This window comes from Scyliorhinus canicula, unplaced genomic scaffold (genome assembly GCF_902713615.1).
Source record: "Scyliorhinus canicula unplaced genomic scaffold, sScyCan1.1, whole genome shotgun sequence".
In the NCBI taxonomy this organism is placed as follows: Eukaryota; Metazoa; Chordata; class Chondrichthyes; order Carcharhiniformes; family Scyliorhinidae; genus Scyliorhinus; species Scyliorhinus canicula.
Window position 1 is genome coordinate 209,595 of NW_024055654.1, and position 24,317 is coordinate 233,911.

Genomic DNA, 24,317 nt, shown 5'->3' on the forward strand with positions numbered 1-24,317 from the left:
TGCGAAAACAGACATTAGAGGTTCACTGGTTAGTTAAGCACACAAGAGTTCCTGTTAGTATTTGATCCACTAATTCTACGCATTTCACATGCCCCAGTTACATTATTAATAAAGGGTCAAGTTAAGGGAGTGTTCCCAATGTGATGGAACAGATAGATTATTGAATTATAAAGTGAAGACATAATTATTCTGCAAACTCACAATGGTTGGGTGTTTTGAAGTATGAAAACCCCCACATGTTGGAAGGTGGAGAGATGCCAATGTCCAGCAGATTCCTTCCTACTGCACATCTGCACCTTACTGTCATAGACATAGAAATGATAGACACAGAATTCTTACAGTGCAAAAGGACGCCATTTGGTCAATTCAGTCTGCACCGTCCCTCTGAAAGAGCAGCCTACCTCGGTCCATTCTCCCAATCTAACTTTGGACACCAAGGGGCAATTTTGGCATGACCAATCCACCTAATCTGCACATCTTTGGACTGTTGGGGGAAACTGGAGCACCCAGAGAAAACCCACCCAGACATGGGGAGAATGTGCAAACTGCACTAAGACAGTCACCAAAGGTCAGAATCAAACCTGGGTTCCTGTGAAGTCGAAGTGTTAACCACTGTTACATCATGCTGCCCGTGTCCTTCTGCTTGGAGCAATGTGGATAGAATGATTCACCATTTATATATCACAGAATGGAGGGGAAGGGCATATATCATAATCCTACTGAATAGAATAATATAGAAGAGTGAACATTATCCAGTCCCACTCCCTAAAGGTGTTCAGAAAATGAACGCATTAATTGAAAAATAATTATTTTTATTTTAAATTTAATTATAAATTGAATTGTGTTTGTTTAACTATATTTCCCAAATAACTTACACAGCCTCATATTATTTTTTCTTCTGAGACCATGAACACTGACAATGATCGATAAGTGGACCGGGTCCTTAAACGACATTGGTTTCCCTCTTTCCGTGTTTGTTGAGCTTCATATCCTCTCATTTTGTACCTATTGTGGACAATGTTTCACTTTACAGCTCTGGGTAAATCATGTACAATTTTGATGCCTAAATTCGAATTCCTACACTGCAGAAGGTGTCCATTGAGTTGGCACCAGTCCTCTGAAAGAGCACCCTACCTCCCCATCCCCGCTTAACCTATACATCCTTGGATTGCGAGAGGAAATGAGAGCACCCGGAGGAAACCCATGCAGACCCGGGGAGAAAGTGCAAACTCCACAATTCACCAAATTCCTGAAATCAAACCTAGGTCGCACGCACTGCGCGGCAGCAGTGCTACCATGCTCACCACTGTCCACCTGGGTTCCTAACATTACTGATTTCCGCTGCAATCGCCAAATCATAGCGAAATAATTAACAATTCCCTGCTTGGTTAGTAGCTGCCATGGCGGGAACATTACCCGGCACCCCCCGCGGTGATGAATGTCCTCTATCCAGAACACAGGTGAGCAATGCGCAAGCGCAAGACCGCCCTGTATTGGAGCATGCGCAGTGATAGCGAAGGGAAGCCTATTGTTCATCGGATCTCCGAATTGGTGAGGATGCGGAAACGCGTAGGGGGCGATGAAGCCGGCGGATGGACGGGGAGGATTTCTAAACACCTGGTGAAGGCATCAAGCCCCGAATCCGAACCTGCGGGTCCCACATTTGCAGCTCCGGGTCTTTTCCCCGGAGACGACCCAGACTAACGGCCGCCATCTTGTTTCAGGTGGAGAGTGCGCATGCGCTTCTGTTCTGGGGCATTCGAAAGATTGTGGGCGGGGCTTCCGCGCCTCTGTTTCCAACCGGGTCCTAGTGTCCGGGCGGTGTATCAAGGTGCAGGTGCTGCTTGCAGCCCAGAGAATTCCATGGGCCATGTATACATTCAGTGTGGGAGGTTGCAGTCTCGATAGTTAGTTACCTGCAAAAGCTACTTCTCAAGTTTTAGATACATTTCAGCCCCAGGCTCCTAATCTTTGACTGCCCGGTGTGGAGGGACTGGGTAAGTCAGAGGATCTTCCCCTGGACTTGCTCTTGGGCCTGGTTAAAACAGCAATTTATAGAATTTGGATGATCAGGTCCCATTTGAGGGGGGGGGGGGGGGGGGGTTATACTGGTTAAATGTAAGAAATAGGAGCAGGAGTCAGCCACTACGGCAACACCACTACACCAGTACCACATAGTGGTATTGTCACTGGACTCCTAAACCAAAAATCCAGGGTAATGCTTCTGGTAAAACCCAGGTTCGAATCCTGCCACTGCAGATGTTGAAATTTCAATTCAATAAGCATCTGGAATTAATAGTCTAATGATGACCATGAAACCATTGTTGATTGTCATTAAAACCTCAACTCATTCACTAATGTCCTTGAGGGAAGGAAATCTGCCGTGCTTACCCGGTCTGGCCTACATGTGACTCCAGAGTCACAGCAATGTAGTTGACTCTTAACTGCCTCCTCCAGGGCAATTAGGGATGGGCAATAAGTATGGGGCAGCATGGTAGCATGGTTGTTGGGTTACGGGTATAGGGTGGATACATGGGTTTGAGTAGGGTGATCATTGCTCGGCACAACATCGAGGGCCGAAGGGCCTGTTCTGTGCTGTACTGTTCTATGTTCCATGTTCTAAATAAAATAAAAATCAGTCCATTGAGCCTGCTCCACCATTAAATAAGGTCACTCTACTTCCGCCCCCCCATAAGAGGCTGCCGGCCTCTCTTCCATGGGCCTGCCTGTGTCTGGGTGGCTCTGGTGTCCACCGGTACAATTGACACCTTCCACAATCAGTGGGTTCCTCGGAGTACAGAATATCTCATAGACATTGGTAATAACATTCTGGTTTATTCAGGAAGATTCTTTTGCTCTTGTTGGGACTTTGTTTTATTTTATTTTAATTGAACAACACATTTGGGTAAACAAGAAAAGAATGAATGTTGCATAGAAACTAGAACTGTCTGTTGTAAATTTCTATCCTGCACTGACAGCAATGACTTTTGTAAACTCTGTTCATAGGATATTAGGAGATAACGTGTGGATGGGGAACTCAAACCAAGCATCACATTAAGATCTGATCATCACTTAATTCACTCGGAGCTGAATATCACCAAGCTTTGAATGTCAAAGCAGAAATATTTATCTGTTTTGTCTGCGGGAAATGATTTCAAACATCAGTGTGACTGGAAAAGCACCGAGACATACACATACCCGAGTGAGAGCGTTCCAGTCGACCTTTAAGCAGTGACACAGCCTGAACGAAAATCACACCATTCACAGCGGGAATAAACCGTACATATATTCTGTGTGTGGACGAGGCTTCAACTGATCATCCAATCTGGAGAGACACAAACTCATTCGCACTACAAAGAAACCGTGGAAATGTGGGGACTGTGGGAAGGGATTCCTTTGCCCATCCCAGCTGGAAGCTCATCGACGCAGTCACACTGGGGAGAGACCGTTCACCTGCTCCGTGTGTGGGAATGGATTCACTCTGATGTCCAGCCTTCAGTTACACCTGCGAGTTCACACTGATGAGAGACCTTTTAAATGTTCTGATTGTGAAAAATGCTTTAAAATCTCACCGGATCTGATTAAACACCAGTTTATTCACACGGACGAGAGACCATTCGGTTGTTCTCAGTGTGAGAAGAGATTCAGACAGTCGCCTCACCTCATTCAACACCAGCGAGTTCACAGCGGGGAGAGGCCGTACACCTGCTCTGTGTGTGGGAAGGGATTCATTTCATCATCCAACCTGATGAGGCACCAACAGGTTCACACAAGGGAGAAGATATTCACCTGCTCTGTGTGTGGGAAGGGCTTTACTCAGTCTTCTAACCTGCTGAGACACCAGCAAGTTCACACTGGGGAGAGGCCGTTCACCTGCTCTGTATGTGAGAAGAGATTTGCTCGATCATCTCACTTGCTGACACACCAGCGAGTTCACAACTGACTGTGGAGGTTAGATTCTGCTGTTAATCACATAATTTGTTTGTTTCTGTTGCTGTTAGTAACTCCTGTAACTAAATTGGTGATCATGAAATCAGACAGCGCTGTTGTAAGCAGACAAGGGTTAGGAGCAGGATCAGGCCAGACAACCTGTCTCACCTACTCTGTTAATCAATACAATCATGGCTGAATGAGCCTCAATTCCTCCCTCCTGCCTGTTCTCCAGCACCCTTGATTCTCTGAGAGACCAAAATTCAGTCTATTTCAGTCTTCCATTTGTTGGACAATGGAAACAGAAAATTTAAATTTCTAGGACCAAAGGAGGCGAGTTGGCCCATCATATCGGTACCAGCCCAACCCCACTTTCTAGCTGTTAGTCTGTAACCTTGTAGGTTGCTACATGTCAAATACCTCACTGTAATGATTTGTTCTAAGGTCACTCTCCACTGCCTTACTGCTGAGTAATCACAAGAAACTGAATTGTGAATCACAATGGTGGGGTTTTTACCCAGCATTCCCCACATGGTGGATGTCCCCTATCTACACCACAGGAGATGAGTGCACAGGTGCAGTGTCGCCCAGTTTTTGAAGCATGTGCTGTGTCGGCCATGACCATGGACAGGTGTTTATTTGTCACATCTGCAGCTGGTCGAAGGTGTGCTGGAGTTGGCGGCTGGATGGGGAGGATTTGGAAACACTTTGTGGATCCACAAACTCATCAGGATAATTGTCAGCTCCCTGGTTTGCAGCTGTGGGGCGTCTCCCTCCCTCCCGGGAACAGGCCCAGGTTAACGGGCACCATCCTGCTTCACACACTGGAGGGTGGTTCACATCACAGGATGGGGGATGGGGGATAATAAATAAGAGCTGACACTTTGCACTCAAATCAATGAGGACTCTGATCTCTGGGAAACTATTAACAAATGTCTCCCTGTGAAACATCAGCTCAGGGTCACATTGGACAGGACGAGAACCAGAAATCAAAACAAGGGAGAGAGAGGGAGAGAAAGGTTAATGTCTGAATTGTGATGACGATACAAATATAATAAGTAATTAGAATTCATCACATAGTTATAGATAGCCATTAAATAAAAGTATAAAATAATGACGGGATTGCACATTGTTTCATCAGACAAATAATTACAATAGGTTACAAAACGCAGGATTCCTTAACCAGCAGAATATAAATTAAAGATTCTCAGCAAAGCGCATTTTTTAAAAACTTGTTTTTATTCAGAATTTTAACAAAGCCACTACTAAAAGAAGGCAACAAAAAACAAAAAAAGAATGAACAACTTAACAAAAATCTATCCACAACCCATACAGTTCCCCACCTCCCCCTCTGGTTTTCTGCTGCTGCTGACCTCCATCTAACATTCCGTGAGAAAGTCAAGGAACGGTTGCCACCACCCGGAGAACCCCTGCAGAGACCCTCGCAAGGCAAACGTTATCCTCTCCAAACCTAGAAACCCCACCATGTCACTAACCCAAGTCTCAACACTTGGGAGTTTTGTGTCCCTCCACATTAATAACAGCCTTCTCCGGGCTACCAAGGAGGCAAAGGTCAGGATTCCAGCCTCTTTTGACCCCCCCCGGCCCCCCCGACTGTGCTCGAAGAACATTCTTTTAACTCGCGGGGTTTTGTTTCCCCACACCAATCCCGTGATAATCCTGTTCACCCGCTTGAAGAAGGATTTGAGGATGGGAAGGCACTGGAAGACGAACAAGAACCTGGGGAGGACCGTCATCTTCACGGACTGCACCCTGCCTGCCAGGGAAAGTGGCAACATGTCCCACCTCTTAAAGCCCCCCTCCATCTGATCCACAAGCCACGTTAGGTTGAGCTTGTGCAGGGCATCCCAACTCTTAGCCATCTGTATGCCCAAGTAGCGAAAGCTCCTCTCCACTATCTTGAGCGGGAGCTCTCCCAGTCTCTTTTCCTGGCCTGTCGCATGGATCACAAAAAGCTCGCTTTTCCCGACATTTAATTTATACCGCGAGAAAGCCCCGAAATCTTTTAGTATCTGCATGACCTCCCCTACCCCTCTACCGGATCTGAAATATACAGGAGCAGGTCATCCGGGTACAGTGAAACACGATGCTCCTCCCCTCCCCGAACCAGCACCCTCCAGTTTCTAGACATCCTCAGCGTCATGGCTAATGGCTCGATTGCCAGGGCAAACAGCAGGAGGGACAGGGGGCACCCCTGCCTCGTTCCTCGATGCAGCCTATAGTATTCCAACTGCAGCCGGTTCCTGGACACACTCGCTACAGGGGCATGATACAGTAATCTGACCCACCCTATGAATTCCTCACCAAATCCAAATCTGCCAAACACTTCCCACAGGTACTCCCACTCCACCGATCAATGGCTTTTTCCGCATCCATTGCAGCCACCACTTCTGCATCCCCTCCTTCCGAGGGCATCATGATCACGTTCAAGAGCCTCCGCACATTCGTGATCAGCTGCCTGCCCATCACAAACCCCGTCTGGTCCTCATTAATCACCCCCGGGACACAGTCCTCAATTCTAGTGGCCAGGGTTGGCCAACAATTTGGTGTCTACATTAAGGAGCGATATCGGCCTGTAGGAGCCACACTGCAACGGGTCCTTATCTCGGTTAAGGATGAGCGAGATCAAGGACCGGAACATCGTCGGGGGAAGGGTTCCCCTTTCCTTAGCCTCGTTGAAGGTTCTCAGCAATAGCGGGCTCAACAGCTCTGAGAATTTGCTATAAAATTCTACAGGATATCCGTCCAGTCCCGGGGCCTTGCCCGACTGCAAACCCTCCAAACCTTTGCAATCTGACTTTTGTATTAAATCCACAGATCATATGTTGTCAGCTTGAGTTCATTAAATTCTCAATCATTTACATACTGTCTATGAGTTTTATAAAGTAGGTCATTGGGCTGTCTTGTCCTCTATTTGTTCTATATCTTATTTGTGGATTTTTCCAACTCGCTGGGAACACATATTCAGCCGATTGATTGTATAATGTTTCATCAGGATTCATGGATGAAATGAATTATCAAACATGTTTCTATCTCTATTTGTCTAAATTTGTACAAAGGATACAGAAAACAATATCCAACAATTTATTTGGTTTCAGCCCAGTAGGGAGAGAGAGTTTGTGGGACGGGGATCTGTCGCTGTCGTGGAATAAGAGGAAAAAAATGTTCCATAGAAATGAGAATTAACTGTTCTGCATTTCTATCCTCTACTTACAGTGATGACTTTGGTCATCTCCTTTTACAGAGCATGAAAAGGCGAGGATTTGCAGATGAGTAATGCAAACTGAATATCATGTAAAGATCTGACACAGTCACTTGATTCATCAAGACCTGAATATCATCGGCCTTTGAATGTGGAACGAGAAATGTTTGTCTGTTCTGTCTGTGGGAAAAGATTTCAAATATCAGTGTGACTGGAAAAGCACCAAGACCCACACAACACACACAACACACACCCGAGTGAGAGTGTTCCAGTGAACTGACTGTGGAAAGAGCGTTAACCAATTACACAGCCTGAAGAAACATTACACCATTCACAGTGAGGAGAGACAGTGCACATGTTCTATGTCTGATCAAGATTGCAACTGACCATCCAACCTGGAGAGGCACAAGGACACCGGCACCATGGAGAAACCATGGAAATGTGGGGACTGTGGAAAGGGATTCAGTTACCCATCCCAGCTGGAGTGCCATCGGCGCTGTCATACTGGGGAGAGACCGTTCACCTGCTCCATGTGTGGGAAGGGATTCACAAAGTCATCCAGCCTGGTATCACATCAGAGAGTTCACAGTGATGAGAGACCTTTTAAATGCTTTTACTGTGAGGATTGCTTTAAAACCTCTCCAGATCTAATTAAACACCAGCTCGTTCACACTGACAAGAGACCATTCAGTTGCTCTCATTGTGAGAAGAGATTCAGACAATCGTCTCACCTTATTCAACACCAGCGAATTCACACTGGGGAAAGGATATTCACCTGCTCCGTGTGTGGGAAACAATTCACTCAATCATCCAATCTCCAGACACACCAACGCACTCACAGTGGGGAGAAGCCGTTCACCTGCCCCGAGTGTGGGAAGGGATTCAATCGATCATCCAACCTGCTGAGACACCAGTGGGTTCATGTGTGACTGCAGGAGTTGGCTGTTGTTGTTAATCACGTCCTTTATTGGGGCTGGAGTTTGATGTTCTTCACAGGACAGATGATGTGTCGGGATTGCAGCATGTGGGAGGTTTTGGAGAACGTTACAATCCTCAACAATCATATCTGCGGAAGTGTCTGCAACTTGCAGAACCTGGGCTCAGGGGTATTGAGCTGGAGTCTGAGCTGCTGACAGTGTGAGGCATCAGGGAGGAGGAGAGTGACCTGGACACTTCCCCATGGTTCAGTAAAAATTTCCAGTTAATCAATGGTCCGGAGACAGCAGAACATGAAAATAGATCAGTTTTAATGCCTGTGTCTCACAGGAGCCGGTTACATGACACACTGTGAAGGAGATTCAGTGACCAGTAATTACAGCTTTTTGACCACAGCTAACTTATATTCCTTATAGCTTACCACCAGGTCAAGGATAAAGCCCTCAACTTCTTGTTCTACATCCCTAATTTCAGAGCAGAGGGTGTGGGGACTCGATTTTCTGCATCAATCGACAGTTTGATATGTGTGGGGGAAGAGTGAGGAACAATCAGTGAGGTGCGGCTGTCTGACAGCGCGGTGTATTACTGCAGGCTGAGAGACACACTGACAGGAACCAGAGGGAACCTTAGACAAGAACACTGCCGCAGTGTGACAAGGTGAACACAGCAGTGGGCTGTGGAGGGAGTTATGTGGAGTTCTAGAATTTAACAGACAATACCATCTAAACAATGTGTCCACAGACAGCTCTCATCAGCTCTGAAGAGAGAAGTCAGATTTCATTCACTGCCCTTATATTTTTCTGCTCTGTTTGATGTGCCACTGATGGAGAATAACAAGAACAAATCTTCCCCTTTTTGTGTCCTCAGTGGAAGGTTAATCAGAATCCACCCCGTCGGTGGCCCGCCAGAGCCAAGAGGGAGGGAGAGAGGAGGTGCTCGAGCCAGCCGGCCGTGCAAAGCGGGTGCTGGAGGTGTTTGGAGCTTTCCCTCCACGAAACGCAAAATCTGTTCTCGAGCGGGTTTAGAGCACAGATATTAATCTGAAGGGAGGGTTGGGTGGTTTGAGGTGATGTAGGTCCAATCCGTGAGGGGCGGGGTTGGCAGCCAGCCGGCCGCCATTACCGGACCGGCCGCCATTACCACCATTACCACCATTGGGCTCTTCATGTTTTAGCTCCCGCCTTCGGGGCGTCGTCAAGGACGGCGGGTCCGGGGACCATGTGCGGCTGCCAGGCGCTGATGTCCTGAAAAAGATTCCAGTCAAAGAGAATAAAGAATTGGCACAAGAACTTGAAGGGTTGCATGTTAAATCATTTTGCCAGAAAAATGGAAGACCTACATGGACACCGAAATTTCAGACACTAGCTGCTTCAATATATGAGGGACAAGGAAATAGAGGGTTTTGCCGACAAGACTTGGATGAGAAAATATAGGACGAGATTCAAGTGGAGCATAAATACTGCAGCAAAGAAAGAACACCATACAACTCTTGATTCAGATTTGCAACATTTGGAACCGCAGAAAAACTGCATATCCTCCGGAGCAGAGGGTGAAAATGAGCTTGAGGATGAATATAGAGCTGATTATCACAACTATTTGGACAGTGACCTGAGTGACTATGACTTTGCTCCACTCCCAGAGGCTGTGCCAACACCTGGAATGAGTGCTGGGCTATTTTGTGAGAAAGAAGACTGGGAAGAAGAACTCAAAGAAGCTTGTCCCTATGACGAAGATGACCTAGCAATAATTGTTAGACGTGGTTGTTGCGAAGTGCAGCTTGTTTGGCAGGATGGCGAGACTTACAGCCCAAGCTGTGATCATGCTCCCTCATTAAGATCAAATATAGTAGGAATTCCCACTGTGCAGGGGCAGTTTGATGATGCTGATGAATAAGGTTTGGACATCTCATCCTGTTGGAAGAAAAAAGGTAGACGAGCTTTGAAATTTGGAGTTATGTTTTCTCTTCTCAAAATGGGAATGGTCTTTGAAAGGATGCTGCCATATTATGCAGCTGTTTATCACAATTTCATTCAGCTTATCAAAATTCAGAATTGTCATTGGCACAGTTTCTTTTGAATTTGCGCAAGGTCTTTCAGCATGTAAAGTCATAATGGAGAAATAAGTGACATGATGTTTTGTTTAATATGAATGTACAATTAATGATTAGGAATGTGATGGGCTTTTTTAAAATTTTCCAAAGTTTTTAAAGACATTCTATTGATGTCCATTTTATTTTTAAATAATGTATTTTGAAACCTGACATGTAGGCATTTTATAAATTGGTGCTTTTTCTCATGCTGTAGAAACAAGTTAATCTGTCATTAAAACCAACGAGGGAGTAAAGGTATTGCATACCTACCGTTGCTTTAATATAGTGGAACAATATGTGTTTTTCAGATCTTCTCCACTCTTGTGCAAAGAAATGTTAGCTTGGTGCTTATTTGTTTACCATGGGCTGCATGTTGTTCTTTTGATGCATTTGAAAAATGTTGCACATTTGTTACCGTAATCATTATTTCTATGATACCTTGCACATCTGAGCTTTTGTATGAATTTAGATAAGTGTTTTTGAAGCTGTATGAAAATAATCAGTGTTGAATTGGTTGCTTGAGGGTCCTGTGATAATCACATTAACAGGAGCTCAGCCTGTCTGGGAGGGTTAAACAGGGAATAGTTTCCAAAGACTGGGGGAACCTGAGCTGGTTATTCTGACCGCTGGAAAACAACTTCAGAACAGACATGGAGAGCGTGCATTCCTGTCAAATTAGAAACCTTTAGAATTTTCCGATAATGGCAGAGGTTTTGTCAGGTACTGGAATTGGACAAGCCAGATTCAATAAAGTGATAGGTTTGCTTGTTGCACTGATCTGGGCCAGGAAGTTGGAGTTCCACAATACCCTCAGCAACTGGGGCTTTGGAGCTGAAAATTGGCCTGGGTAGCTGCTCCTGACCAGTAACTCATGTTGGAAGTGATTTTGGTCTGAATTAGGCTTGACTGTAAATACACATTTTGCAGTCAAATATATCAAAATCATTGCTTGCCCTTCAGCCACTCTTCAGAAGAAGGATCACCTGGGCAGTGAACTGAAAGGTGCCCACAGACCTTCCCGTGGCAATGAATAAAGGCCTCCAGGGGGAGAATGTTGATGACAAAATAAAGGAAGAGAAGAACTGAAAAAAAAAAGAATCCACCCCGTCACCAAGCTCAGTCCAATTAATGACAATGAGCGAAATAAGTTGAACATCTTCATCTATATTCAACACCTGTATTCTTTCTCTCAAATTAATTAAAGATCAAACTGTCTCTCAGGTCAATGAGATCGCTGTCATCATTTCATTGGAATCACTCGGTTACATTAGTGATATTATGATTCTAATCAACATCTGCAGGAAGCCGCAATATCACATTGCCCATTGCAGCTTGGCTGTAAGGTTTAGCCCTGAACCTGGTGGGAGCTTCACTCATGATACCCAATTACATGCAAGGCAGAAATGGGAAGGAATTGAAGTAAAATACTGCGGATGTTGGAAATCTGAAATAAAAACACCAAATGCTGGATAAACTCAGCAGGTCTGGCAGCATCTCTGGAAAAACCCATTAACATTTGGTTCTTATGGTTTTGGTTGCAGAATGAGAAGTGTAATCTGACCATTTTATTGTAAAACGGAGTGAGGGGAAAAGGAAACGATATTATAAATGTCTCTGATATTGAGTGACGTCCATCTTTGTGCGGGGTAGAGCTGCTCCATTAGGCCAGAGGGTGAATCGGAGCCGAGATGCCCCTAACAAAGATGGATGCCGGGTAATGAGCGGGGCATGCATTTCGCCGAGGATGTCCAGACAGCAGCGCATGCTCATTGCAGCGGGTGTGGTTTGTTGACGGAAGCGCGCGGATTATTCCCCGGATCAGATTTGAGGGGGGTCGCCGGCGTTGTCATGGCTGCGGGGGCGGCGCTTGGTAACCACGCACTCTGGACCCTCGAGCTCAACCTCAGCAGCAGGTGCAGAGGCCGCGCTGGAGCCTGGGGCTCAAGTAGGAGGTGCAGGGTGGGCCAGCCTGCCTCTCCCGTGGGGAGGGCACCACACACTGACCCGGGGATGTGAACACCAACCCAAAACTTTCCATCCCACGGTTTTCCAGGGCCCTTTCACTCCGCGCTTGACCCCTTAGCAGAAAGCAGCCTCTCAAATCTCCCAGAAACCACTCAGAATGTCCAAATTTTGGGACTTGTGTGAGGAAGAAGCGACAAGTCTCCACAATGACTCTCCCTCAGACTAATCTGTTCCCTGTAAGAACACTATTCACGATGCCCTATGCTGCTCTTGCTCATATATTTGCTCTGTTTGGTCCTTGTTCCGCAGTATAACCAATCACTGTTTGTCGCTGTACCAATTGTCAATGTCCTCTGTTCATTATTCTTTTTTTACCTACTGTCTACATTCCCTCAGCCGCAGAAAAATACTTTTCACTGTAATTCGGTACATGTGACAATAAATCAAATAACTTGAAACAGAGACTCAACGTGCAGACTCCTCACAGACAGTGACCCAAGAGCAGGTTGTTGCTGAGCAAGTGCCACTTGATAACACTGTTGATGACCCCTCCGTCACTTTACTGATGATTGGGAGAAGACTGATGGGGCAGTAATGGGCTGGGTTTGACCTGCTCTTTTATACAGGACATACCTGGGTAATTTCCCACACTGCTGGGTAATCAGTAATTTACAAAGATTCATGATAGCTTCCTTGCATTTGTACTCTGTGTCTACATTAATAAACAGGGGAACCCCATTAGCTTATTTTTAAACAGCTTGATCATCCAATTGTGTACATTTATCACCCCCCCCCCCCCCCCCCCCCCCCCCACCCACACTCTGTTTAAAATTGCACCGTTTAGTTTTTACTGTCTCTCCTCATTCCTCCCTCCAAAATTAATCATTGACTGTCAATCACTTTGGGATGTTCTGAGGGTGTGAAATTAACACAATAACTTTCTTTCTCTTTTATAGCTGATTTAAATCTGCAGCGTTTGAACCAAAAATTAAATTGAAATGAAAAATGCTTATTGTCACAAGTAGGCTTCAAATGAAGTAACTGTGAAAAGCCCCTAGTCGCCACATTCCCGCGCCTGTTCGGGGAGGCTGGTACGGGAATTGAACCGTGTTGTTGGCCTGACTTGGTCTGCTTTCAAAGCCAGCGATCTCGCCCTGTGCTAATTGGGATTGATATCTGAAGTTAACTATTTTACTGCACAAACAGCTTCAGCTGGGAGTCAGTGAATGAAGAGGAAAGATCCCAGACAATGGTTCTTCAAGGTTCACTGCAGGCCCGACGGCTTAATCAGCTCCACTCTCAACTCAGGAGAGCTCAGCAGCTTCACACACTGTCCACAGGGGAGTTCTCCTAGTCCAGTGGGACCAAGATTCGTGTTTTAACTGACACCACCAAAACACACGTGTTCCAATCTCAGTTGATGGTGGAACTGGGCGGTAAGATCCCAGAATGGAACCCTAGCTCAAAAGACTGTAACTTTTACTTTAAAAAAAAAATCAACGTGGAAGAAGAGTCAGATGACCACTAATTAGTTTAAAAAGCCATTTATTAAACTTGAAAACATGGATTATAATACAATACTTCTTTATCCTCCCCCCTTTCCTTACAAGTATACACAGGTTTTAAAATTAACACGGGTGACAAAGTACATTTGAAGCTACAATGGTCTCATCGACACATCAAAGTCTCTTTGACACACACAAGATGCCTGTGGTCAAATACACACCCCCACCCAGAAATCCCAAGTGAATGTCAGTGGATGTCCCCTCAGAATCTCCCCAGATGATTGTCATGTAAACGTTTCCAAACTCTAATCCCCAAAACACTCATTTAAAATAATTCAGTCATTATCATTCTTTCTGTTAGCAATTTACATTCTCAAATCCACTCCATATTGTCCATCGGACTCTTTTGAACAGGGCTTGCGCTCCACTAAATCAGTGACTCAATTCTAGGTTTTACACCAAACCCTTTTCGGATTTATTTGTCTTGTCTGCTTTTACATACATACAACCTCGACATCCAGTCACTAATTACTCCACAATTATTTCAATTAATGTCTCACAAACTGCGGTAAGATATCACAACCCTTAGAACTACTTAACGTGTTTCTGACATTGCAGTAGCCAGTTCCTTTACAGTTCTGTGACTTCTTTTCTGCTCCCAGTTCCTTTTTGTTCCTGTAGAAGGGACTTTAGTTGGCAGATTAGCTGCCTTAATACTCTGTATTATTTTAACCAGCTGCTTGACTATATTTCATGGAAATAGGCACTTGGCAAAGCATGATGGATCTTTTGCCTTATTTTTTAGTCAAGAGGTTCTGTATGAAACAGTCAGAAGGTCATACAATGTAAATAAGCACACAGCTGCACACTGTTTTGCTGACAGAAGACAATTATTTTTCTTAGGCGAGGAACTCAAGGCCTGCTCATTTTTTCTGTCCTTCTGCTTATCTAAAGAATGCATTTTTGTCCAAGATATTCCTTACTGTAACATATAAATTGCTTACCTTACCTCTGTAGAGGAGGGACATTCGGAATGACTTTGGTCTATCTAATCCCCCCACGAACTTCGTGTTAAATAAAGGACCTTTCGCAAAAACTCGAAGTGCTGACTATTATTTTCTTCAACAGTTCCGATAACTTCAGGTTCCCTGGAAATACGATTTCATTTCTCTGGTTTCCTTAGGTAACTGTCCTTGAAATTTCTGGCACTGGCTTTCTTAACCATTACTCTATTGTGTGACTTTCAGACAATGAAAGACAGCAAAGCTGAGAGAGATGTTCCCTCTCTATCTTCCTATCAAACTGTTGTTGCTTTCAACTGAAACTAAAGAACAAAGGAAAACTTTTTTCCTTACCAGGGCCTCTAGTTGCTGAGCAACTGTATTTATTCTTCATCCCGTAGCTCTCTCTTTCACAATAGAAACATAATTGGAACTTAGCCAACCCCCATTCACACAAACACCCTTTTCCAGCATGAGTTTAACTTTAGGTCCGTTCCAGGCACAGAAACATGAAATTCAACCCACCTAAAATGATACCTTATTTCTAATATTTACCAATACAAATATATATCTCATAAAATTACTTTTTGTTTCCGAACAATTGGATTAATGGGTCACTGATCTGATTGCTGTTTGCGGAATCTTACTGTGCGCAAACTGGCTGCAGTTTGATAATTTAGTAACGGTGGAGGAATGGAGAGGGATGGGGGTGAGGTAGAGCTGGGTGTTGTCAGTGTCCATGTGAAAACTAACTCGGTGCTTTTGGATGATGTCACCCAGTGGCAGCTTGTAGATGGGAAATAGGAGGGGCCGAGGATAGAACCTTGGGGAACACCGAGTACACGGACTTTGGAAAGGAAAGGGAGACTGGAGATGGAGCGGTAGGTTGCCAGGATGATGGGGTCAAGGGTTTTGTTTTTAGGTTGGATGATGCGAGTGAATTTAACGCTGGGAGGGACAGAACCATTAACAATATCGGATAAAGTGGGGAGTCAGGTGATCAGGGCAAAGGGAAATAGCGGAAGGTCTCATGGACAGGATGAGCAATGAGAGGGTTTGATAGAGGCAGGTCTCATGGACAGGATGGGCAATGAGAGGGTTTGATAGCAGCAGGTCGCATGGACTGGATGGGCAATGAGAGGGTTTGGGCAGGTCTCATGGACAGGATGGGCAATGAGAGAGTTTGGGCAGGTCTCATGGACAGGATGAGCAATGAGAGGGTTTGGGCAGGTCTCATGGACAGGATGGGCAATGAGAGGGTTTGGGCAGGTCTCATGGACAGGATGAGCAATGAGAGGGTTTGGGCAGGTCTCATGGACAGGATGAGCAATGAGAGGGTTTGATAGCGGCAGGTCTCATGGACAGGATGGGCAATGAGAGGGTTTGGGCAGGTCTCATGGACAGGATGGGCAATGAGAGGGTTTGGGCAGGTCTCATGGACAGGATGGACAATGAGAGGGTTTGATAGCGGCAGGTCTCATGGACAGGATGGGCAATGAGAGGGTTTGGGCAGGTCTCATGGACAGGATGGGCAATGAGAGGGTTTGGGCAGGTCTCATGGACAGGATGGGCAATGAGAGGGTTTGATAGCGGCAGGTCTCATGGACAGGATGGGCAATGAGAGGGTTTGATAGCGGCAGGTCTCATGGACAGGATGGGCAATGAGAGGGTTTGATAGAGGCAGGTCTCATGGACAGGATGAGCAATGAGAGGGTTTGATAGCGGCAGGTCTCATGGATAGGATGGGCAATGAGAGGGTTTGATAGCGGCAGGTCTCATGGACAGGATGAGCAATGAGAGGGTTTGGGCAGGTCTCATGGACAGGATGGGCAATGAGAGGGTTTGATAGCGGCAGGTCTCATGGACAGGATGAGCAATGGGAGGGTTTGGGCAGGTCTCATGGACAGGATGAGCAATGAGAGGGTTTGGGCAGGTCTCATGGACAGGATGGGCAATGAGAGGGTTTGGGCAGGTCTCATGGACAGGATGGGCAATGAGAGGGTTTGGGCAGGTCTCATGGACAGGATGGGCAATGAGAGGGTTTGGGCAGGTCTCATGGACAGGATGAGCAATGGGAGGGTTTGGGCAGGTCTCATGGACGGGATGAGCAATGAGAGGGTTTGGGCAGGTCTCATGGACAGGATGAGCAATGAGAGGGTTTGATGGGGGACAGGAGAGAAACTGGAGAAAGATGTGAGTTCAGATCTTGGACAAGGGGGAGCTTCAGAGACAGTTTGGTCCAGTGGGTGTGTGAGAGGGAGGAAGCAGCAGAGGCAGCTGATCAGATTGTCTCAATCTCAGTGAGAAAGAAGCTCCATCAGCTCCTCACACTTGTTATTGGCGAGGATGGAGGAGATCGGAGGGTTAGAGCCGTTCAAAAGGAGAACCCTTCAGATATTAAAAATACCCGACGCAGCATGTTTAACATAAAGATGGCATAATTTATTTTTGTCCAGAATATTAGTCTTTATGACTGGTCTGAAGTGTATTAACATCTGCAGAAACAGACCTCAATGAACAGGGCTCATTCTCAATGTGAGTAACAACGAAATTCAATCACTGTAGTTACCAGTGAGCTCACTGGTGTCTCAGCAGGTCGGATGACGAGTAAATCCCTTCCCACACTAGGAATAGGTAAACTGTCTCTCCCCAGTGTGAACGTGTTGGTGTGTCAGTAGGTTGGATGATTGAATGAATCTCTTCCCACAATCAGAGCAGATGAACGGTCTCTCTCCGTGTGAATTCGCTGGTGCCTTAGCAGAGCGGATGACTGAGTGAACCTCTTCCCACACTTGGAGCAGGCGTACGGTGTCTCTCCTGTGTGATTGCGCTGGTGTACAGTGAGGTGAGATGATCGTTTGAACCCAGTCCCGCAGTGAGAGCATCTGAACGGTTTCACATCAGTGTGAACCTGTTGATAGGAGACCAGTTCCTGCGAGGTTTTAAAACACTTCCCGCAGTCCAGACATTTAAAAGGTCTCTCGTCAGTGTGAACTCTTTGGTGTATCATCAGGTGCGATGAATTAATGAATCCCTTCCCACACTCGAAGCAGATGAATGGTCTCTGTTTAGTGTGAACCTGCTGGTGCATCAGCAGGGTGGATTGGTGAGCGAATCTCTTCCCACAATCAGAGCAGGTAAATGGCTTCTCCCTGGTGTGTATTCGCTGGTGTGTCAGCAAGGTGGATGACTGAGTGAATCCCATGCCACACACAGAACAGGTGAATGGTTTCTCCCCAGTGTGTATTCGCTGATGTTTCAGCAGAGTGGATGACTGAGTGAATCTCTTCCCACAGTCAGAGCAGGTGAATGGCTTCTCCCCACTGTGTGTGCGCTGGTGTGTCAGCAGGATGGATGACTTAGTAAATCCCCTCCCACAGTCCGAGCAGGTGAATGGCCTCTCCCCGGTGTGACCACGCTGATGAATTTCCAACTCTGATGGGTAACTGAATCCTTTCCCACAGTCCCCACATTTCCACGGCTTCTCCCCATCATGACTACATTTGTGTTTTGACAGGCCAGATGATCGATTGAACCCTCGTCCACACACAGAACACGTGTACGGTTTCTCCTCACTGTGAATGCTGCTTTTTTCTTCCATCTTCAAAATCCGATGATATTCAGGTTACAATAGATTGGTTGGGCGCATCCATGAGATCCTGATGTGATCTTTAGTTTCAGTTTCCTGACTGCAAATCCTCCCCTTTCTAATATCCTGTGATATAGATTTCAAAAATGAAAAAAGGAAGTGAGAGCCAACAGAAACACAAAGGCAAGCTGTAAAATTCTGCTGAATGAATCTGGTAATTTTTGAGGTCGGCATGAGGAAAGTAACTGTGAAAATTGCTGGATTGTCATAAAAATCAGGCAGGTTCACTAATGTTGTTCACGGAATGGATCCTACCACCCAATCTGGGATTACAAATAATCTAGCATCGATGGGAGGTGATGAGAGGGAGACAGAGAGAGAGAGGGGTGCAAGAAACAGAGGGTAAAAGAGACAAATTTTCTACAACTACAGCTTGACCAGAACTCTGAGAGAATTTTTTAACCCATCAACCTCCACTGTCTGGATGGACTCGGGAAGTAGGTGCAAGTGAAGATCATCACCACCTAGTTCATCTCCAACTCACACACACTGTCCTGGCTTGTCTGACATCAAGTGCTGCAGGAGCAGAAATTTCCAGCCTTTAAACATTGGGAAGGCTGAAGCCATTCTCTCCAGTCACCACCACAAACTTCACTCTCTAACCACTAACTCCATCCCTCTACTTGTTAACTGTCTGAGGCTAAAGGACAGCTTTTGACCACATATCCACATCATTTCCAAGACCACCTATTTCCCCCTCAGTTACAGAGCCCGGCTCCACTTTAGTCTTTAGTTTATCTGCTAGAGAAACCATCATCCTTTCCTTTTGATTTTATAGACAGATTTATTCTGTTAAAGACACAATATGAATACAAATGATTGTCATTGGCCTGAAATCGTTGTTCGGCGTCATCGATAAGAAATTGGAGGTGAAAGAGTGAAGCAGTTTAATGGTCAATTTGTTCTCTGTTACTGGGTAAATTTCAAAAATAGTGCCCCTAACAAAGATGGCGATTCTGCATTGCGGATGCGCCGCCCTGCGACCAGTGCCCCCCCCCCCGCCCCCGACAAAGATGGCGGACATTAACCCGGGTGTGTAATTGAGGAAAGCTGCGGCCTGCTCTGTGCAAAGGGCGGGGGACCATCCCGGATATCAGTAAGTTGTTTTTCATGGGTTTGTGGTTCATATAACATGTTTACAAAGCTTCTCCTACCCCCCGCCTGATCCATACCTCCCCTCGGTTCCGCCATACCCACCTCTGCGGATTATCGAACCGAGAAAGCACCGTCTCTGCGCCGCCATTAATCACACTGCGCATGCCTCTGATCACTGCGCATGCCTCACACGAACGAGCCCAGCCCGGCCCTCGTTTACTCGGATTGTTTGGAGGACCAGTCACTCCCGCTCGGTCCTCCAGACCCGCCTCCCCCTTCCCTATTGGCCCAGAGATGCTGTCAATCATTCCCTGGACATTGTGAGGTACCAGGTGAGAGGTCAGTGACTATCCGTCACTTCTGGCTTCTCTCCACAAACAACCTCATAGAGATCAGGGGGGGAGACACTGACCCAGTGACAATGTCACTGCATTAGTCACCCAGAGAGACAGGAAAATGTTCTGGGGACATCGGCTCCAATCCATTCAATTAATAAAATCTGGAATTTAAAGTTAGTCTCAATGATGGTGACTGAGGGTCACTGAGAAAATCTGGGACCCTGGCGCTGTGAAGCTACAGTGCTACCCAGTGCTAAACATAGATCCGAGCAAGCAATGAGCCACAAAATGACCACAAGATATAGGAGCAGAATTAGGCCATTCAGCCCATCAAGTCTGCTCTGCCATTCAGTCATGGCTTACATTTTTCTCATCCCCATTCTCCTGCCTCCTCCCCATAACCCCCAACCCCCTTATGAACAAGAACCTGTCTATATCTGTCTTAAAGACACCCAGTCATTTAGCCTCCACAGTCTTCTGTGGCAAAGAGTACCACATAATAATATTTATTAGTGGTACAAGTAGGCTTACATTAACATTGCAGTAAAGTTACTGTGAAAATCCCCTAGTCGCCACACTCCGGCGCCTGTTCGGGTCCACTGAGGGAGAATTAATGTCCACTTCACCTAACAAACATGTCTTTAGGGACTTGTGGAAGGAAATCGAAGCAACCGGAAGAAACCCACGCAGACACAGGGAGAACGAGTAGACTCCACACAGTCAGTGACCCAAGCCGGGAATCAATCCCGGGTCCCTAGCGCTGTGAAACAACAGTGCTAACTATTGTGCTACCCTGAGAGGGTGAGAAAGAGAGAGAGAGAGAGTGAGAAAGAGAGAGAGTGAGAAAGAGAGAGAGTGAGAAAGAGAGAGAGTGAGAAAGAGAGAGTGAGAATATTCACCACCCTCTGGCTGAAGAAATTCCCCTAATCTCAGTTTGATAGGTTCGTCCCTTCCGTCAGAGGCTGTGCCCTCGGGTTCTAGTTTCTCCTACTGGTGGCAACATCCTCTCCATGTCCACTCTATCCAGGCCTCTCATTATTCTGTAAGTTTCAATGAGAATGGCATGGTGGCAGAGGGGTTAGCACTGCTGCCTCAAAGCGCCACAGGTTCAATTCCAGTTTTGGGTGGCTGTCTGTGACGTTTGCACTTTGTCCCAGTGTCTGCGTGGGTTTCCTCCGGGTGCTCCTGTGTCCTCCCATAGTCCAAAGATGTGTAGGTTAGGTAGATTGGCCCTGCTAAATTGGCCCTTAATAATAATAATAATAATAATCGCTTATTGTCACATGTAGGCTTCAATTAAGTTAGGTGAAGTAGGGTTCGGGGGATGGGATGGAGGCATGGGCCGAGATAGGGTGCTCTTTCAGAGGGTCCATAAAGACTCAATGGGCTGAATGGCCTCCTTCTGCACTATTAGAATTCTATCCCCCATCATCCTTCTGAACTCCATCGAGCACAGACCCAGAGACCTCAACCGCTCCTCATATAAAAGAGGTTCTTCATTCCATAACTTCATGGTTTCTGATGGCAATAGGAAGGATTACCTTGAATATCTGTTCCTTTCTAATAAATAGATAAATAAATCCTGGTTCTGGGTCACTGTCCATGGGGAGTTTGCACATTCTCCCCATGTCTGTGTGGGTTTGACCCCCACAACTCAAAGACGTGCAGGATAGGTAGATTGGTCAGGCGAAATAGCCCCTTAATTGGAAAAAAAAAAATTAGGTACTCTAATTTTTATCAGTAAATTATCCCGAGGACACTGTCACCTCCAGCCCTGGATATCACCATCCTCCTAATCCGGATCAGTAAATTATTCCAAGGACACTGTCACCTCCAGCCCTGGATATCACCATCCTCCTGATCCGGGATCAGTAAATTATTCCGAGGAGATTCTCACCTCCAGCTCCGGATATCACCATCCTCCTGATCCGGGATCAGTAATCCATTCCGAGGAGACGGTCACTTCCAGCCCCGGATATCACCTTCCTCCTGATCCGGGATCAGTAATCCATTCCGAGGAGACGGTCACTTCCAGCTCCGGATATCACCATCCTCCTGATCCGGGATCAGTAATCCATTCCGAGGAGACTGTCACTTCCAGCTCCGGATATCACCATCCTCCTGATCCGGGATCAGTAATCCATTCCGAGGAGATCGTCACCTCCAGCTCCGGATATCACCATCCTCCTGATCCGGGAGCAGTAATCCATTCCGAGGAGACTGTCACTTCCAGCTCCGGATATCACCATCCTCCTGATCCGGGATCAGTAATCCATTCCGAGGAGATCGTCACCTCCAGCTCCGGATATCACCATCCTCCTGATCCGGGATCAGTAATCCATTCCGAGTAGACTGTCACTTCCAGCCCCAGAGATCAGCATTCAAACCAGCAGGAACTAGTATTCTCTCCAGTAACTTCTGAATTCTACCGCTTAACTTAAAGACACTTGTCCATTAATCCTGCTTGATTTAAAGATACATGTCCATTAATCCTGCTTGACGTAATCTTTGGGGTAGCTTCGGAGCCGGGAGTGCAGGAGGCGAGAGAGTCCGGCATTCTGGCCTTTGCGTCTCTAGTAGCCCGGCGCAGGATTCTGTTTCAGTGAAGGGATACGCGGCCCCTGAGTTCGGAGGCCTGGGTCAACGACATGGCTGGGTTCATCAAGTTGGAGAGGATGAAGTTTGCCCCGAGGGGGTCGGTACAGGGGTTCTTTCGGCGGTGGCAACCCTTTCTCGACTTCCTGGTGAAGGGGTCGAGAGTGGTCAGTCTCAGCAGCAACTTTGGGGGGGGGGTTTGGGGATGGTTAGGGGTTTTTTTTTTTTTTACGGCGGTGGGTTTGCTATGTTGTTATTTTCTTCGGTCTTGTATTGCTGTTGGTTTTTTGTTATTATTTATTTTGCGGGGGTGAGTTATTTTCTTGTGTTGGTGTGGAAACACGCCTTGTTTGTTTTAAATTGTGGGGAGAAAATTTGTTATTGAAAAACTTGAATAAAAATTATTTTTAGAAAAAAATCCTGCTTGACGTAAAGATACATGTCCATTAATCCTGCTTGATGTAAAGATACATGTCCATTAATCCTGCTTGATTTAAAGATACATGTCCATTAATCCTGCTTGACGTAAAGATACATGTCCATTAATCCTGCTTGATTTAAAGATACATGTCCATTAATCCTGCTTGACGTAAAGATACATGTCCATTAATCCTGCTTGGTGTAAAGATATGTGTCCATTAATCCTGCATGATTTAAAAATACATGTCCATTAATCATCCATGGATCAAAAATAATAACGACAAAATAAGAGATAGTGAAAATAAGGGAATAAACAGGAAGGAGCCTTACAACTGTTATGGGTCACATGTATTTTCTGCCAATTTAGCTGGTGTACCATATCTAACCTGTTGTTTTTTCATAAACTCTTCAAAATTATCAATGACATGGACCCCCCTTTTTGGGTAAACTCTGACTCCCGGACTAAAATCTTAAATTTCCAGCATTCATCATTAATCTTGTCGCCTCTAAATACAGTTGTAAAGGAGCCTTCTGTCTATATCTAGGAGCTCTGAACCATGGAAGAGAGCGACTGTGGCACGTTTCTTACACACCTCAGTATTAACCCACACATTCAGTCCTGGATCTGATTGACAGCAGCAAAAACAGCCGAATCCAATCCCTGCAGACACTTATCAAGTCGCTGGTGTTTCAGCATAAGCTGTAAGTCAGTGAATCCATTCCCACACTCAGGGCAGATGAACAATCTCTCTCCAGTGTGAACTTGCTGGTGTTTCATTAGACTACTGCTGCTTCTAAAGCTGTGCTCACAGGCAAAACATTGAAGAGGTTTCATATCAGAATGAATTTGTTGGTGTTTCAGCAGGTTGTATGACTGAGTGAATCCCTTCCCACACACAGAGCAGGTGAATGGTCTCTCCCCAGTGTGAATCCGCTGATGCATTACTAGACCGTTGCTGCTTTTAAAGCTCTGCTCACAGACAAAACATTTAAACGGTTTTAGATCAGAGTGAATTTGTTGGTGTTTCAGTAGGTGATATGACTGAATGAATCCCTTCCCACACACAGAGCAGGTAAACGGTCTCTCCCCAGTGTGAATTCGCTGATGTACAGTAAGTTCAGATGATCGCCTGAAGCCAGTCCTGCAGTGAGAGCACCTGAATGGTCTCTCGTCAGTGTGAACACGTTGATGACAGGTCACTTCCCCGGAAGTTTTAAAGCACTTCCCACAGTCTGGACATTTAAAAGGTCTTTTATCAGTGTGAACTCGGTGTTTCTGCAGGTTTGATGTAGCAGTGAATCCCTTTCCACACAAGGAGCAGATGAATGGCTTCTCCTCACTGTGAATGCGTTGGTGTCTCAACAGATACTTTTTGCTTTTAAATTTCTTCTCACAGTCAGAACATTTGAAAGGTGTCTGTTCTGTGTGAACATACTGGTGTGCTAGTAGGCTGGATGACTGGGTGAATCCCTTCCCACAGGTGGAGCAGGTGAATGGCCTCTCCCCAGTGTGATAGTGTCGATGCATTTCCAGTTCAGAAGGGTAACTGAATCCCTTCCAACAGTCCCCA

The 24,317-nt window shown here is 46.0% G+C and overlaps 1 protein-coding gene and 1 long non-coding RNA gene across 2 annotated transcripts; one reads left to right on the forward strand and one right to left on the reverse strand.

Moving 5' to 3' along the window:
- The first annotated feature begins 1,518 nt into the window (after nucleotides 1-1,518).
- On the forward strand, nucleotides 1,519-7,332 carry LOC119960579. Its single transcript, XR_005459458.1, has 3 exons — nucleotides 1,519-1,724; nucleotides 3,007-3,951; nucleotides 7,168-7,332. It is a non-coding gene; the product is annotated as an uncharacterized LOC119960579 (long non-coding RNA).
- A 9,758-nt stretch (nucleotides 7,333-17,090) lies between these two features.
- LOC119960569 (zinc finger protein 239-like) lies at nucleotides 17,091-18,344 on the reverse strand. The gene has a single exon (XM_038788231.1). It carries the CDS (start codon nucleotides 18,248-18,250, stop codon nucleotides 17,321-17,323), a length of 930 nt encoding a protein of 309 aa, XP_038644159.1. The 5' UTR covers nucleotides 18,251-18,344; the 3' UTR covers nucleotides 17,091-17,320.
- Between the last annotated feature and the right edge of the window lie 5,973 nt (nucleotides 18,345-24,317).